Source organism: Entelurus aequoreus, linkage group LG24 (assembly GCF_033978785.1).
Source record: "Entelurus aequoreus isolate RoL-2023_Sb linkage group LG24, RoL_Eaeq_v1.1, whole genome shotgun sequence".
Lineage (NCBI taxonomy): Eukaryota > Metazoa > Chordata > Actinopteri > Syngnathiformes > Syngnathidae > Entelurus > Entelurus aequoreus.
Window position 1 is genome coordinate 28865509 of NC_084754.1, and position 16830 is coordinate 28882338.

At 33.3% G+C, this 16830-nt stretch overlaps 1 protein-coding gene across 1 annotated transcript; it reads left to right on the top strand.

Annotated features, from left to right (window-relative positions):
• The first annotated feature begins 2638 nt into the window (after positions 1 to 2638).
• LOC133641586 (homeobox protein DBX1-A-like) lies at positions 2639 to 16830 on the top strand. Its single transcript, XM_062035419.1, has 4 exons — positions 2639 to 3084; positions 5790 to 5891; positions 13615 to 13820; positions 16281 to 16830. Exons 1-4 carry the CDS (start codon positions 2715 to 2717, stop codon positions 16563 to 16565), a joined length of 963 nt encoding a protein of 320 aa, XP_061891403.1. The 5' UTR covers positions 2639 to 2714; the 3' UTR covers positions 16566 to 16830.

Consider the following 16830-nt stretch of genomic DNA (forward strand, 5'->3'; position numbering starts at 1 on the left):
ACTTACATCATGTGTTGCCTTCATTATAACACTTATATAAGACTTTTCAAGTCATTTTGATAGTAGGCTAATATAGCTAATATAGACACTTACATCATGTGTTGCCTTAATTTTTACACTTGCATAATACTTTTAAAGTCATTTTGATAGTAGGCCAATATATGTAATATTGACACTTACATCATGTGTTGCCTTCATTATTACACTTATATAAGACTTTTAAAATAATTTTGATAGTAGGTTAATATATCTAATATTGACACTTACATCATGTGTTGCCTTCATTATAACACTTATATAAGACTTTTAAAATAATTTTGATAGTAGGTTAATATATCTAATATTGACACTTACATCATGTGTTGCCTTCATTATAACACTTATATAAGACTTCTAAAGTCATTTTGATAGTAGGCTAATATAGCTAATATAAACACTTACATCGTGTGTTGCCTTCATTAAACACTTATATAAGACTTTTAAAGTAATTTGGATAGTCGGCTAATATAGACACTTACATCATGTGTTGCCTTCATTATAACACTTATATAAGACTTTTCAAGTCATTTTGATAGTAGGCTAATATAGCTAATATAGACACTTACATCATGTGTTGTCTTCATTATAACACTTATATAAGACTTTTAAAGTAATTTGGATAGTCGGCTAATATAGACACTTACATTATGTGTTGCCTTCATTATAACACTTGTATAAGACTTTTAAAGTAATTTGGATAGTCGGCTAATATAGACACTTACATTATGTGTTGCCTTCATTATAACACTTATATAAGACTTCTAAAGTCATTTTGATAGTAGGCTATTATAGCTAATATAAACACTTACATCGTGTGTTGCCTTCATTAAACACTTATATAAGACGTTTAAAGTAATTTGGATAGTCGGCTAATATAGACACGTACATCATGTGTTGCCTTCATTATAACACTTATATAAGACTTTTCAAGTCATTTTGATAGTAGGCTAATATAGCTAATATAGACACTTACATCATGTGTTGTCTTCATTATAACACTTATATAAGACTTTTAAAGTAATTTGGATAGTCGGCTAATATAGACACTTACATTATGTGTTGTCTTCATTATAACACTTATATAAGACTTTTAAAGTAATTTGGATAGTCGGTTAATATAGACACTTACATCATGTGTTGCCTTCATTATAACACTTATATAAGACTTTTCAAGTCATTTTGATAGTAGGCTAATATAGCTCATATAGACACTTACATCATGTGTTGTCTTCATTATAACACTTATATAAGACTTTTAAAGTAATTTGGATAGTCGGCTAATATAGACACTTACATTATGTGTTGTCTTCATTATAACACTTATATAAGACTTTTAAAGTCATTTTGATAGTAGGCTAATATAGACACTTACATCATGTGTTGCCTTCATTATAACACTTATATAAGACTTTTAAAGTAATTTGGATAGTCGGCTAATATAGACACTTACATTATGTGTTGTCTTCATTATAACACTTATATAAGACTTTTAAAGTAATTTGGATAGTCGGCTAATATAGACACTTACATTATGTGTTGCCTTCATTATAACACTTATATAAGACTTCTAAAGTCATTTTGATAGTAGGCTAATATAGCTAATATAAACACTTACATCGTGTGTTGCCTTCATTATAACACTTATATAAGACTTTTCAAGTCATTTTGATAGTAGGCTAATATAGCTAATATAGACTCTTACATTATGTGTTGTCTTCATTATAACACTTATATAAGACTTTTAAAGTCATTTGGATAGTCGGCTAATATAGACACTTACATCATGTGTTGCCTTCATTATAACACTTATATAAGACTTTTCAAGTCATTTTGATAGTAGGCTAATATAGCTAATATAAACACTTACATCGTGTGTTGCCTTCATTATAACACTTATATAAGACTTTTAAAGTAATTTGGATAGTCGGCTAATACAGACACTTACATTATGTGTTGTCTTCATTATAACACTTATATAAGACTTTTAAAGTAATTTGGATAGTCGGCTAATATAGACACTTACATTATGTGTTGCCTTCATTATAACACTTATATAAGACTTCTAAAGTCATTTTGATAGTAGGCTAATATAGCTAATATAGACACTTACATCATGTGTTGCCTTAATTTTTACACTTGCATAATACTTTTAAAGTCATTTTGATAGTAGGCCAATATATGTAATATTGACACTTACATCATGTGTTGCCTTCATTATTACACTTATATAAGACTTTTAAAATAATTTCGATAGTAGGTTAATATATCTAATATTGACACTTACATCATGTGTTGCCTTCATTATAACACTTATGTAAGACTTTTAAAGTCATTTTTATAGTAGGCTAATATAGACACTTGCATCATGTGTTGCCTTCATTATAACACTTTTAATTTTTTGCAGCTCCAGACAGATTTTTTTTATTTATTTTTTTTGGTCCAATATGGCTCTTTCAACATTTTGGGTTGCCGACCCCTGGACTAGACCAAGGACAGAGAAGTGTTGACCAATCCCAGGTCCTGCACCTTTTTATAGCCTCCGCACAAATGGGCTGGCCGATAAACTTGAGAGCTAAAGTCGCTTGTATAAAATCTTTGGAACAGGCAAAAAGTTGCTCGCAGTAAGTACACAGGTGGCACAGGAAGTTTAGCAAGTTCCTCAGCAGGCACCAGGCATGATGTTTCCGTGCAGCGCCTTACCGCCGCCTCTCTACCCGGACCTGCTGTGCCCTCCGGCCGCGCTGACCTCCCCTCTCCCCCGGTCACTTCCGTCCGGGTACCGCGTGGAGGATCTTCTGCGAATTAGCCAGCCGGCGTACAGTTACATTCAACGGACGTTCTCCGCCGCAACACCCCGTGAATTCTTATCGCTCAGCCTGGAGCCGAGTGCCTCATCCCGGGCGCTGGGACCGAGTCCCGCGTGTTCCGGGTTTCAGAGCTCCGGTCAGCCGAACCACAACAGCGACTCTCCGCAGTCTGCCTGCCCCGCCTCCAGCTGCCTCAAGTTCGGCGTCAGCGCCATCCTGGCACCGTCCGCACGGATGGGTGAGAAACGCGTTAAGATGGTTAAAAACGGTTTTTTTTTCTGAATGGGAATAATAATAATAATATTTTGGTCGTGTACGTACTGTAATTTGTATATTCTTCATTTTGTAAGAATGCTAGTATGTTGATTTTTAAACATTTACAAAAAAATATGAAGTGTCTGGACATATAAAATACATACATTACACACTTTTTTTTAAACAATATAAAATATTAAAAATATGAGATATATTTTTTAAATATTATAAATTAACAAAATAATAAATAATTTATACATTACTTCATAATAAAAAAAAATTTATCATTCTATATAAACGTTTTTATTAAATTGGTAAAATTTGTGCAGATTAAAATGAATATTTATTTTATTTATGTAAATGTATATGATGTATTGAATTATACAGTACACACTAAAAAATGTTGGGTTATTTTGATAACCCAATTTATGAGTTGTGAGCGTTGGGTTAAATTTTGGAGTTATTTTTTTTCATTTATTTTATTTATTTGAATTGCGACAATGCATATTCATCAACATGGAGGAACAATGTAAATATGCCGGAGTTAGCACAAGAGCTAATTTTCTTCCTTTGTCCTAAGGCAGGTTCATACAGTAAACATTCAACAGGTTATGATACAAAAGAATACATAAATCACATGCAAGACATTACGCATTACAAGCGTATCATAAGCACAGACCATGGACAAAAAAATAAAACAAACAACGAACAAAAAAAACATGTGAATAATCCAATTGTGATTAGTGTTCAACCACTTTTATGAAGAGCATTCCATTTTTTGGTTTATAAGGGTATTATTTTAACTCAATTTCTGGGTTTTCAAAACTATGAACCTTTTTTGTGTTGTTTTTTTAATGAGTAACTAATTTTTGGGTAAAAGGCTTTTTTTTTTTATTTAAAAGGGTACTTTTTTCTTGAAAGGAATTTTATTAAGGATTAATCTCATTAACATTATTTACAATCACACATTTTATGTAGGCAAGGCAAGGCAATTTTATTTGTATAGCGCTTTTCATACACAAGGCAGACTCAAAGTGCTTCACAGACAACAAAGTGAAATGAAATAAAATAAAAGCAAAATTAAAATGCAGACAATAAAAATAAAAACAGTGCAGACGTTAAAAGTTAAAAGATTAAAAGATTTAGCTGAAAGCTAAGGTGAACATAAAAGTCTTCAGTCTAGTTTTAAAAGTAGTCCGAGTTGGGGAAAGTCTGACATATTCAGGAAGTTTATTCCAGCTATTTGTTGCATAGTGACTGAATGATGCTCTCCCTTGATTTGAGTTTACTCTTGGAACCGCTAACACATTGGTCTCAGAAGATCTTAGTGATCTAGAAAGGCTTATATAGTGGGAGCATATCAGTAATATACTTCGGCCCTAGACCATGTAGGGATTTATATGTGAGCAGGAGGATTTTGAAATCAATTCTCTGATGTACAGGGAGCCAATGTAAGGATTTAAGAATTGGTGTAATGTGCTCACATTTTTTTGGTCATGGACATATTTGAGCATGTTGTATAGAACTATTATGACCATACAAGGCAATTCTTGTAAAAGAAAAAGTCCCTCATATCTTGCTTTTGAGTATATTTTAATGGCATAAAAATACTTTCGATCAGAAGTAGTAGGACAAACCAGCAGTAACATTTATAATTTTTAACCAACTATTGGGTCAAGGAGCGCTAAATTGCGCAACCAGATAGTTTGGTTTGGAATAACCCAACATTGAGTTAGCATAACTCAACTTTTGGGTTAAATAATTATTTAACCCAATAGTTTGGTTGGGAATAACCCAACATTAAGTTATCATAACTCAACTTTTTGGTTAAACAATTCAACGCAAAAGTTGGGTTGAAAAAATTAACCCAAAATGTTGAGTTAAAGTAACTCAAATAAGGGGTTTGTCCTTTTCTGAACCAACAGTTGGGTTAAAATTGGGGGGGTTTTTTACCCAACATTTTTTAGTGTGTATATTTGCAATTAAATCTCTTTTTTTATTTGGATAACATATGCATGTTTCTTGACCAGGAGTGGCAATTTTTCAGTGGCAGCTCTTTTTTTTTTTTTAGACCACAGCAAAAATACAAGTTATTCCTTATTAAATATATATTACATCCATTAATTCATTATCTTCACCTAAAACATAAAGCTAAGAGCATATATTGACTTACACTGGATTGTTTTAAGTGTCTTTAATGCACAAAATGTGGCCCCCCGCGTTTTTCTGCATGAGGCCCACGGTGGAAGGAAACACTTTGGACTGTAAAGACACCCTCAATATGAATATAGAATATTCTTATATACTAGGTTTAGGAATCTTACAACAACTCACGATTCAATTAGATTTTGATTCCTGGGGTGGAGATTTGTTTCAGAATTGATTCTCAATTCAAACCGATTCTTGCAATATATTATTTGGTATAAAATAAAAACAAAACCTTTTCACAAAAAGCATATCGACTTTTTTTTTTATTGATTTTTGAAATATATGTATCAATTTAGATTTAGAATAAATAAGACTTGCAATTCAGGCATGAATCGCCTTTTTAGCACCCCTAATATATACATTATAACATCCGTATAATATTTATTAATGCATTTAATAATAGTACATACTGTATAAATACTGCTAACAATGATACTATATACTATAGTGTGTTTCATGCAGTTTATGTATATTTTCTAGGTTGCTCTTCTCCTGCAGTCCACAGTTTGCAGACCAAATCGTTTCCACTACCATTCCTGGATGCAAGTCTCCATCCTTTCATCAGAACTTCCTATTTCACAGGTAGGACTTCAGCTTGATTATTTAGAATCCATCACCGCTGTTAGTGACTATGAAGTCATTTTGTATATAATAATCAGTCATGCTCAAACTGCAGTACAAGCAGCAGTGAGCGAATAAAATCCTATACCATACATATTATTTTTATATTCATTGCAAAAGGCACTTAGTGATATTAATGATACTAGTCATAGTATGCATTTTTAGAAGCACTGCAAGTAATTAAAATATACTTCATATCATTTGTTGAAAAAAAAACAATGAAAGACAAAATTGAATAAAAATGCCTTCTAGTTCAGGATATACACATCTGGTCTGCATTTGAAGGCCCTGATCACTGTGACACCGGATGAAATAAACAAACTAAATTATAGAATTATATCTCTACGAACATTATAATGTATTATTTCTGCTGTTTCGTTATTGCTGATTGCATCATGACTGCCTGTAACATGTATACACCTGCACAATCTAATGACAATTTATTTGCCTCTAAGGTATCTGCCAATCAATAAGACATATGCACTGCATCATACTTAGGAGGCATGTCTTATATTTTGACTGATGTACAGTAGCTAAATGAGGTAACAAAAAGCAGAACATCTATCAGTATGATGCAACGCAGTCCTAAAGTAGCGCCTACATTTTTTGTGGCCCAAAGCAAAATACCAAATGACACAACTGCTACAATTTATGCTGCAAAATAAAGATAAGAAATTAACAAAGGTGAATCTCTTTATTTGATTACAATTTAAACAATAAATACATGTTCTGGGTAATTATTAGGATACTGTTAAATACAGAATAACCCTCAAACCCTAACAAAATTAAAAACAAATATAAATATTGACTTAAAAATGTGTCGAATTGTGCCAAAAAAAAAAATCAACCTTAATAAAAAAATGTGCAAAATATTAAAACTAAATAAACACAATCCAACCAATTTATCACCATTGAATGAGAAAATACTCCAAATTATTTATTTCTTGAGGCAAAATCATAAGTGACATCATTAAATTTATATTAATATAAATGTATATGATAAAATAATAAAAAACTGTAATTTTTGTCATGCTCTCATGTTTGACGACGATAAAGTGTTCCGTTCTAATTTAAATGCCACCTGTCTAAATGTTCAGTCTTCAATATTATCAACATCAATATTGCAAGGGTTTGAGTTGCTAATTAAACGAAATCCTCCAATCCTTACTAGAAAATATACTGTAAAACAGGGGTCCCCAAGATACGACTCGCCAGCGTCCAAAATAAAATAAAAATAAAAATATTTATTTATTTATTTATTATTATTTTGTCAAATATGTTCTTTCTAATCCATTTTCTACCGCTTGTTACTCTCGGTGTCTCCTAGTCGCTCAGGCAAATCACATTGCCTAAAAATGCATTTTTGCATCGATAACGTGACATCATCGGCAAGTCAGTCAATTAGTGCGCGAGGAATATATATATATATATATATATATATATATATATATATATATATATATATATATATATATATATATATATATATATATATATATATGTATAAACATAGTTAATATGTGTATATATACAGTATATATGTATATATATCTATATATATACATATATACTGTATATATACACATACAGTATATACTGTATATATATATATGTATGAAAAAAAAAATATATATATATATACAGTATATATATACTGTATATGAATATATATATACAGTATATATATATATATATAAATATATATAGTATACATATACATAGTATATACTGTATGTGTATATATAAAGTATATATGTATATATATATATATCTATATATAGATATATATATATACATATATACTGTATATACACACATATATACTGTATATATATATAAATATATATATATACAGTATACATATAAGTATATATATAGTGTATATATATGTATAAAATATATATATAATATATATATATATATATATATATATATATACATATATATATATAGTATATACATACTGTATATACATAGTATATACTGTATGTGTATATATACAGTATATATGTATATATATCTATATATATATATAGATATATATATATTGTATGTACTGTATATATATATAAATATATATATAGTATGTATATATATATATATATATATACTGTGTGTATGTATATATATATTTATATATATATATATATATACATACATAAATATATATATATATTTATATATACAGCCCGGCCCCCGGCCAGATTGTTTGAACCCAATGGAGCCCCGAGTCAAAAAGTTTGGGGACCTCTGCAGCAAACAGTGCACATCTAAATCGACATGAACCCAGTCAGAGCCTCTCCGATCATGTCGACCCCGTAGTGGCCCTAAACAACCGAAAAGTTTTGTCAAAAAGGCCCCTTATTAATACAAATATTAATAAACACTTGGGAAAATCCTTACCTTTCTGACAGTGTCAATCCAAACTGTTTATATTTGTCAATGCAAAATGACTTTTGTTAGATTGTGTTTTGGTTAGGAAATAGGCTTGAGTTCTGGACCAAAAAACTGCACATCTGACATGCATGATTCGAGACAGGGGGGTGAAAAAATCACTCCGAACGTCGATTGCAAGTTGCCTTTTTTTTTTCAAGACATTGTCTGCCTTTTAGCGAGGGCATTGCCCGGAATCAGCTCCGCCAATTTGAAGCCCCTTTTAGGGGGACACTCTGCCTGCTGACATTATCACCAGTTGCCGTTATCTACAAATTAGTCCAGTTTGTCACGCTGGAAATATATTAGTGCCGTTTGTCATGGTTTTAATGTGAGGCGGGTATCTTCCCAGCTCGGGAACTCGGCGCCTCTTCACGCGCTGTCCTTTTCCCACCAAGCTCCTCTACCAAGCTCACAAAACTCCCAGCACCGTGACCAATAGGAGCCACAACACACCCACCCACACACACACACACACACACACACACACACACACACACACACACACACACACACACGCACACACACATATATATAACTATGCCTCACATTAGCAGTGCTGTGTGTAAAGACACCTCTTCATCACATCCACATCAATTATCTCACCAAAGTGGGGCTTTATTGACATGGAGCACATAACATCTGCATTAGTGTGAAGGCAGGTACATAACTGAGGCAACATCTCTAATCTCCCAGCAGCTAAAGCCTTTTAACAGTGCCACATTATGCCGACCTGCCTTTAATGGGCCTGTAATATACTGGCATGTCGACAGCCTTCTCCACTCAATTCTTTCAAACACAATCAGCTTTCTCTATGCATTTGCAGCCTTTGCAAGCCCCCTTCATGCTTCATTAGAGGTAGTGTGAGCGCGGCTTTGGAGGGCCGCTCTCATTAGCATGGGCTCTGTTTGCGCCGCTTGACAAATTGGACTTTTAAACATCCCATCTCAGCCAAGACAATTCTATTGGAGGGCAGAGTCAAGACGACGCCGCTTCACTGACAGCAGGAGCGCTGCTGGAGCGCCAAGGCAAGGAGGAGTAAAAAAAAAGTCGACATTTAGTAATAGTCAAGAGTTCAAAGGGTCGGTAATGGAAATATCACTGATTTCTGATTAATCCTGTGCAGAATGCAGAAAAAATGCAAAGCCTTCGCCAAATATTAGACTTAGACTAACTTTATTGATCCACAAGGCAAATTGTTCCACGCAGTAGCTCAGTTACAAAGGATGGAAAGGATCATGCAGGTATAAAGTAGACAACAAATGTACCGTAGTAACAATATCAAATATAACATATATGTAATATTTACATATTATATATACAGTATATAATATATACTGATATATTATATTTCATATATATACTGTATATGTATATACGTTAGGTCATGAAAAAACAGAGAGCCTATATCATCCCTACAAGCCTGTTTCGCAGATTTTAAAATCCCCTGACGAGCAGAGAAACCTAACTTACATTCCGCTCTACTCCGGTATTGAGCACTGTATAAAGGACAAACCACAGAAACCTTGACTATACACATATATATATATATATATATATATATATATATATATATATATATATATATATATATATATATATATATATATATATATATATATATATATATATATTCAAAACATTTAGCCTCTACTGCACGGATATTCAACTAAATTATTTTAGGGGCTACAAGAAAACTAAATTGATGGTGTTTAGTGGTGCAAGAACAAATTGTGAAGCAAAATTAAAATTAAATCAAGTGGAAATTGATAGAGTATATGAAACTAAATTCTTGGGAATAATAATTGATCATAAATTATGTTGGAAACCGCATATTGAATATATAAAGGGAAAAATATCCAAATCCATTGCTATTCGTTATAAATTAAAACACATGCTGAATAAGAAATGTCTGCATATGTTATGTTATTCTTTTATTTTTCCATATTTAACATATTGTGTTGAAGTTTGGGGAAATGTTTATAGAACAAACATAGACCCAATAATTAAACTCCAAAAAAGGGTAATTAGAATAATACACAAAGCGTGCTACTATGAACATACCAATCCATTATTTATAAGTTCTAATGTGTTAAAATTTTCAGATATTGTGTATTTAAAAACAATGGATATGTTGTTTCGAGTAAAGAACAACAGCCTTCCAGCTTGTATTCTTAGGTTTCTTCAATTAAGAGGAGAAAACTATAATTTATGGGGATATTGATTTTTGAAATAGGTAAAGCAAGAACGAATATTAAATACAAATGTATTTCAGTTTTAGGAGTTAAATTGTGGAAGCTCAGTGATGAGCTGAAGACATGTACTTCTTTGTTAAGGTTTAAGAAAACATTGAAAGGAGAAATAATTGAAAATTATAAAATATAGCAACAATTACTTTCATCCCATTGATTTAGATTTTTTTTTTTAACGTTGATGTTCCAGGGAATCTTATTTTCAGTGAAGGTTTAGGATAGGCAAATATAAGCTTTGGCTTATATTTTCAGTCATGCTTTTTCTTTTCTTTTCTTTTTCTTTTGTGTGTAAATGTGTATGATTGTTATATATGTATAGTCTGTACTCTTAAACTGGTTACACAAAATGGTTAATGGTTGATTATATGACCGAAATAAACTTATTTCATTCATTCACATGTATTTAATATTTGTTTACTTACTATGGTATACTATGTATTTATCATTTATTTATTTACTGTTCTGTTACAGAGAACAAGGAAATGGGATAAAATTGCTATGGTATGAAAAGGTGTAGGACTAAATTAAAGCTCAGCTTCTTCCTACTCCTTTTCAGACATGCTGTCATGAAACAACTGGAAATATGTGATGCATTACATTGTATCGTATGCATGTTGGAAATAAACTGAAACTGAACTGAACTGAACAGTTCCGGAAAGCTAAGGACCGGGGGGAACCGGACTTCTACCTTCACTTTTTAACATCTTTTACAGTGGACATTTGATTTTGGTCTATTTATTTTGTCGAAGTTACAGGAGCGCTCTGCTGTTTTTAGGGACCTTCTGCAAAAATGTGAGTCTCTCACAAGTTTTTTTCAACTGAACTTGTGGGCCAGCGGTTGAAAATAGCCTAAATGATGAAAAAGAGAGGACCTACAATGGAACCTTGAGGAACACCACTATAGTGGTTGTTTTTACAAATGATGACAGATGTGAACAAGAGCATGTATTGTCTATGTGTTATGATGTCAATGAGGTGTGGTTCTAATGTATAAGTATGTGTCAATGAAAGGGCATTTTATGACTTTCTCTAATTTGATTACTTGCTATAGTATAAATTTATTGTTATAATTTTATTGCATATGATTTTTGTATCTCTTTAATTTAGGTAGCCAGGGACTGCAGATGGAAATGAGCTATTTAGCTATAATCTGGTGCAGAACATATCTGTCTTTGAGCTTAATGTCTTTGAGCATTGTCCCTTCAAATAAAGACTAAACTAAACTAAACTATGACTGAAGAAGTAGAACAAATGACTACTGTGTGCATCTGAGGTAAACACGCTACAGCTACTTAGTTGCATAAATCACATTACGAAAGACATTTGTAACTGCCAAAACGAAGGGGCCCTAAAGGGGTGCCTTGAGGAACGCCTCAGTTATGTAAATCACAGTCTAAACCCCAGTGTTCTGTGTTTGCTAGCAAGGTTAAAATGTCAATGCAAGAATCTGCTAATGTGTTTACAGTGGTCCAAGTTCCTCTACACATCAGCAGCACTCACTCATAGGGATGATGTTTGATAAGAAATTATCGAGTTCGAGCCTATGATCAAATCCTCTTATCAAACCGATTCCTTATCGATTCTCTTATCGAGTCCAGATAGGTTGTTGTATAGGGAAAAAACACTATTTGGTTTAACAAAAGCTCACTTTTATTATATAAGAAAAAAAAATCTAATAAATAAATAAATATTGACTGTTACCCCCCTAAAAAAAATAAAATAAAATAAATAAATATTGACTGTTGTTACCCAAAGTATATTAAGTGGGATTTTTAAGTAAAACAAATATATACAGTAACACAAAAACAACCTGTCTCTGTGATCACTATAGGTGTATAAATAATTTCTTTATTGAAAGAAAATTCTATGAAGATAAAAGTTGTTTGCAAATGTGGTTACATTGCTAAAAATGAAAAGTTAAAGCAAAAAAAGAAATACACTTTATTGAGTTAACATTATTTCTTTATAGGGGGAAAGATGTGATGTTATGAGCTAGGGAAAATAACACCTACACTACCCAGCATGCAACGGGAGTGACGAGCATGCGCGGTAGCCCCGAAAAGTGTTGTTGCATGTCACCACCCGGCAGCTAAGAATGAGGTTATGAGCACGCTGGGAAAGTAAACGTCAAGAATTCAGCCAACACGCCTCATCTGCATTATTTATAATTAGACAGACAACACATCTACAGTGTGATTTTGTTTTGTTTACAAGGAAAGAAAAACAAAAGTTAAAAAAGGGAGATGTGTTGTATATATATGTATGTGCTGCGGTTGCTGTAAGAACGTTGCGACAGCTGCCGTAAAGGAGGTGCGTTGCTAGCCTGGTTGCTATGTTTCCGGTTAGTCGTAAAAGTGTCCGTCATGTGTTTGTACCCTGCTCAAATCTCTCAGTAAAGTTATTCATTGGATTATACCTTTTGTTTTGAACTTTATTACACCTTGGAGAGCTTTTTCCGGTCCATTGTTTTCCTGCTTTCGCTATGACTGAGCTACGTGACGTCATTTCTTGTGATGTCCCACGGGGCATTCTGGTCGGGACGAGATTCGAATAAAGAACCAACTCTTTTTCTTTACTATAGTGGTCTCGATAACGGGTACCGGTTCTCAAAAAGGGATTCGAGTCCGAGGACTCGGTTGTTTTCTTATCGAACAACCGGGAAAATCGGTTTTGAGTATCATCCCTACTCACTCAATCAATCAATCAATCAAAGTTGACTTATATAGCCCTTAATCACAAATGTCTCAAAAGGCTGCACAAACCACAACGACATCCTCGGCTCAGATCCCACATCAGTGCAAGAAAAAACTCAACCCAATGGGAACAACGTAAAACCTTGGAAGGGACTGCAGATGTGAGGAATTTTCTGCAAAAATGTTTGAATTAGGGGGGCCAGTATGGTGTCCTTCCCGGGCCGGACAAGGCCCCCGGGTCACCAATGCTCTATTGAAGCTTCATCTGGCACAAATTTACAGCATGCCATATTTTCATGCCTCCAGCCTCCTCCTCCTCTGTGGTCCCTGTCCCGGGAACCTTTTCATGGCCCCTGGCCCCCAGAGGCAAGCCCAGGCGGGGCATGCTGCGACGAGCCGTCTTCTCGGACCTCCAAAGAAAAGCCCTGGAGAGAACTTTCCAGAAGCAGAAGTACATCAGCAAGCCAGACAGGAAGAAGCTGGCGGCGAAACTGGGACTGAAAGACTCCCAGGTAAGAGCTGAAGACAACATGACACATGTTGTCATGTGACCACCTGTGCACGCAACCTTAGACCACACTATGTGCACTTTTGCCTAAAAAATATCAAATTCCAAAAATTCAATAATCACAAAAAATGATCACATTAATCGTGTATAAATATAGATTAATCATGCAATGTATTTACATTTCAAGTAAAACATAAACAAAAATCATGTATGACATTCTGCCAATAAAACGGCATTTGTATCAAAATAATGGGGTCTTTTTCAAGTTAATTTATTTATGCACACAAGTAATTTACTACGATTAATCAAAATGCTAAATTGTCATTAATCTGATTAAAAATGTAACTGTTTGACAGCGCTAATGTGTATGTATAAAGGCCCTACCTCCCAATAGTAAAAAATAATTTTTAAAGTCTCGAATCTGGACAGAGATCCTGATCAGCCCCAAAACGTAATCAAAAAATTTAGAAACATTTTTTTTAAAACAAAATCCGATGATCATAAAATCAAATCATAAATCAAAATCATAACTTTTTAATGGGGAACTACATTTTTTTTTTTTTGAAATGTTGCCTATTGTTTACAATCATTTTGAAAGACATGACGATGGGTGGATTTTCTTTTAGCATTCTAATTATTAAATATATTTAATCAAAAGTCAGCTTACAATGGAGCCTATAGGAGCCTTTCAATTCTGCCTATAGAGCCCCTAAAAAAAACCCAAACACCTCTACTGAGGTTTTGTATACATATACATAAGTATATATGTAATGTAGTAACGGGCACATTTATAATAACATTTCATATTTATGTATTTTAAGCATACGCGGGGCATTAATTTCAAAAACTCATCACGTTTGCTTTTTTTTTCTTTATCATTGATTATTACTCACTGCAGACTTCATGAGAGCCAACAAACATAATTAAACATCACTTACTGTACAAGGTCTGCTGTCGTAAGGATGCCGACAGCTTGGATGTTCATATATTACCATTTAGATCAAACATGTCTCATAATGCTCGCAAAGGATTATGAGACAGGATTATGGATTCTCCCCTGAAGAGCAGGGAAAACCTGCAAAACAGGCTTGTAGGGATGAAATAGCCTCTGTGTTTTTTCCTGACCTAACATATATTCCGCTCTATATATATATATATAAGGGCTGTGAATCTTTGGGTGTCCCACGATTCGATTCAATATCGATTCTTGGGGTCACGATTCGATTAAAAATCTTTTTTTTTTATTCAACGCGATTCTCGATTAAAAAATGATATTTTCCCGATTCAAAAGGATTCTCTATTCATTCAATACATAGGATTTCAGCAGGATCTACCCCAGTCTGCTGACATGCAAGCAGAGTAGTAGATTTTTGTAAAAAGCTTTTATAATTGTAAAGGACAATGTTTTATCAACTGATTGCAATAATGTAAATTTGTTTTAACTATTAAATGAACCAAAAATATGACTTATTTTATCTTTGTGAAAATATTGGACACAGTGTGTTGTCAAGCTTATGAGATGCGATGCAAGTGTAAGCCACTGTGACACTATTGTTCTTTTATTTTTATTTTTATAAATGTCTAATGATAATGTCAATGAGGGATTTTTAATCACTGCTATGTTGAAATTGTAACTAATATTGATATTGTTGTTGATAATATTCATTTTTGTTTCACTACTTTTGGTTTGTTCTGTGTCGTGTTTGTGTCTCCTCTCAATTGCTCTGTTTGTTGCAGTTCTGAGTGTTGCTGGGCCGGGTTTGGTTTTGGAATTGGATTGCATTGTTATGGTATTGCTGTGTATTGTTTTGTTGGATTGATTAATTTAAAAAAATTAAATAAAATAAATAAATAAATACTTTTTTTTTTTAAAAATCCATTTTTTAAAAATGAGAATCAATTCTGAATCGCACAACGTGAGAATCGCGATTCGAATTCGAATCGATTTTTTCCCACACCCCTAATATATATACTGTATATATATATACAGTATATACCGCCCGAATGCAGCTGAGATAGGCTCCAGCATCCCTCGCAATCCCGAACAGGACAAGCGGTGGAAAATGGATGGATATATACAGTATATATATAATTTTTTTTCAACAGTAGTAAAGTCTAAGCTACTTTTTAACATGTTTGTTATGCACACCAGGTCAAAAGATATAATTAATGGTATAATAATATATTGATTGTATTATAATATAATATCATGTCTTAAAATCAACATTGTTATTGTGCGCTAATCAGCGATACATTTAAGGCTGCTGTAGCAGATGTGTGGTTGCCATGACAACGAGAATGATGCTTTTCTCCCAAACACAAACCAGCGGGTTTTTTTAAAGTATGTTTTTGTTTTAAAAAAAAGAAAGAAAGATGGTGACTGCCATTATTATTATTATTATTATTATAGGTCAGTAAAAGACATGCAAGTGTCTTTTATCATCTTGACTTTTGTTTGTTGTAGGTGAAAATCTGGTTTCAGAACCGGAGGATGAAATGGAGGAACTCGAAAGAACGAGAGCTGCTGTCGAGCGGAGGCTGTCGCCAGCAGACCCTCCCCACTAAGACCAACCCCCACCCGGACCTCACAGACGTGTGCAGCACTTACTGTCCTGGCAGCAGACTAGACAGGACTGCAGCCACGGGGCAAGAACAGCTGGAGAACCAGGACACACATCTTCACCATCATCATCATCATCATGGCTCTTCTCCATCACAGTCCAGCAGTGAAGAAATCACAGTTTCATAAGAACTTGATTTTTTTTAAATATTCACATCATAATTTTTGTGACATTAAGAGTGATGAATAAGAACACATATTTGCTTTTGTAAATGGCTGTTTGATCAGTTGGTGCCATACGTCTGTACAGTGTTTTGTAAATTACTTTTTATTTAGTTTAGGAAACGTTGTACACTTTGTGAAATATGTTCTGAATCGTTGATTGCATAGACTATGTTTTAACTTCTAAGGCTAAAGTACTATTGTTGATTCTGCAGACTATTTCTGATCTTTA

Excerpts from the sequence above, each read along its gene's own strand:
- LOC133641586 (XM_062035419.1), top strand. The coding sequence starts at position 2,715 with ATGATGTTTCCGTGCAGCGCCTTACCGCCGCCTCTCTACCCGGACCTG. Across the intron at positions 3,085-5,789 it reads GGCACCGTCCGCACGGATGG|GTTGCTCTTCTCCTGCAGTC; the intron begins GTGAGAAACGCG and ends TATATTTTCTAG. Across the intron at positions 5,892-13,614 it reads CAGAACTTCCTATTTCACAG|CCTCCTCCTCCTCTGTGGTC; the intron begins GTAGGACTTCAG and ends TCATGCCTCCAG.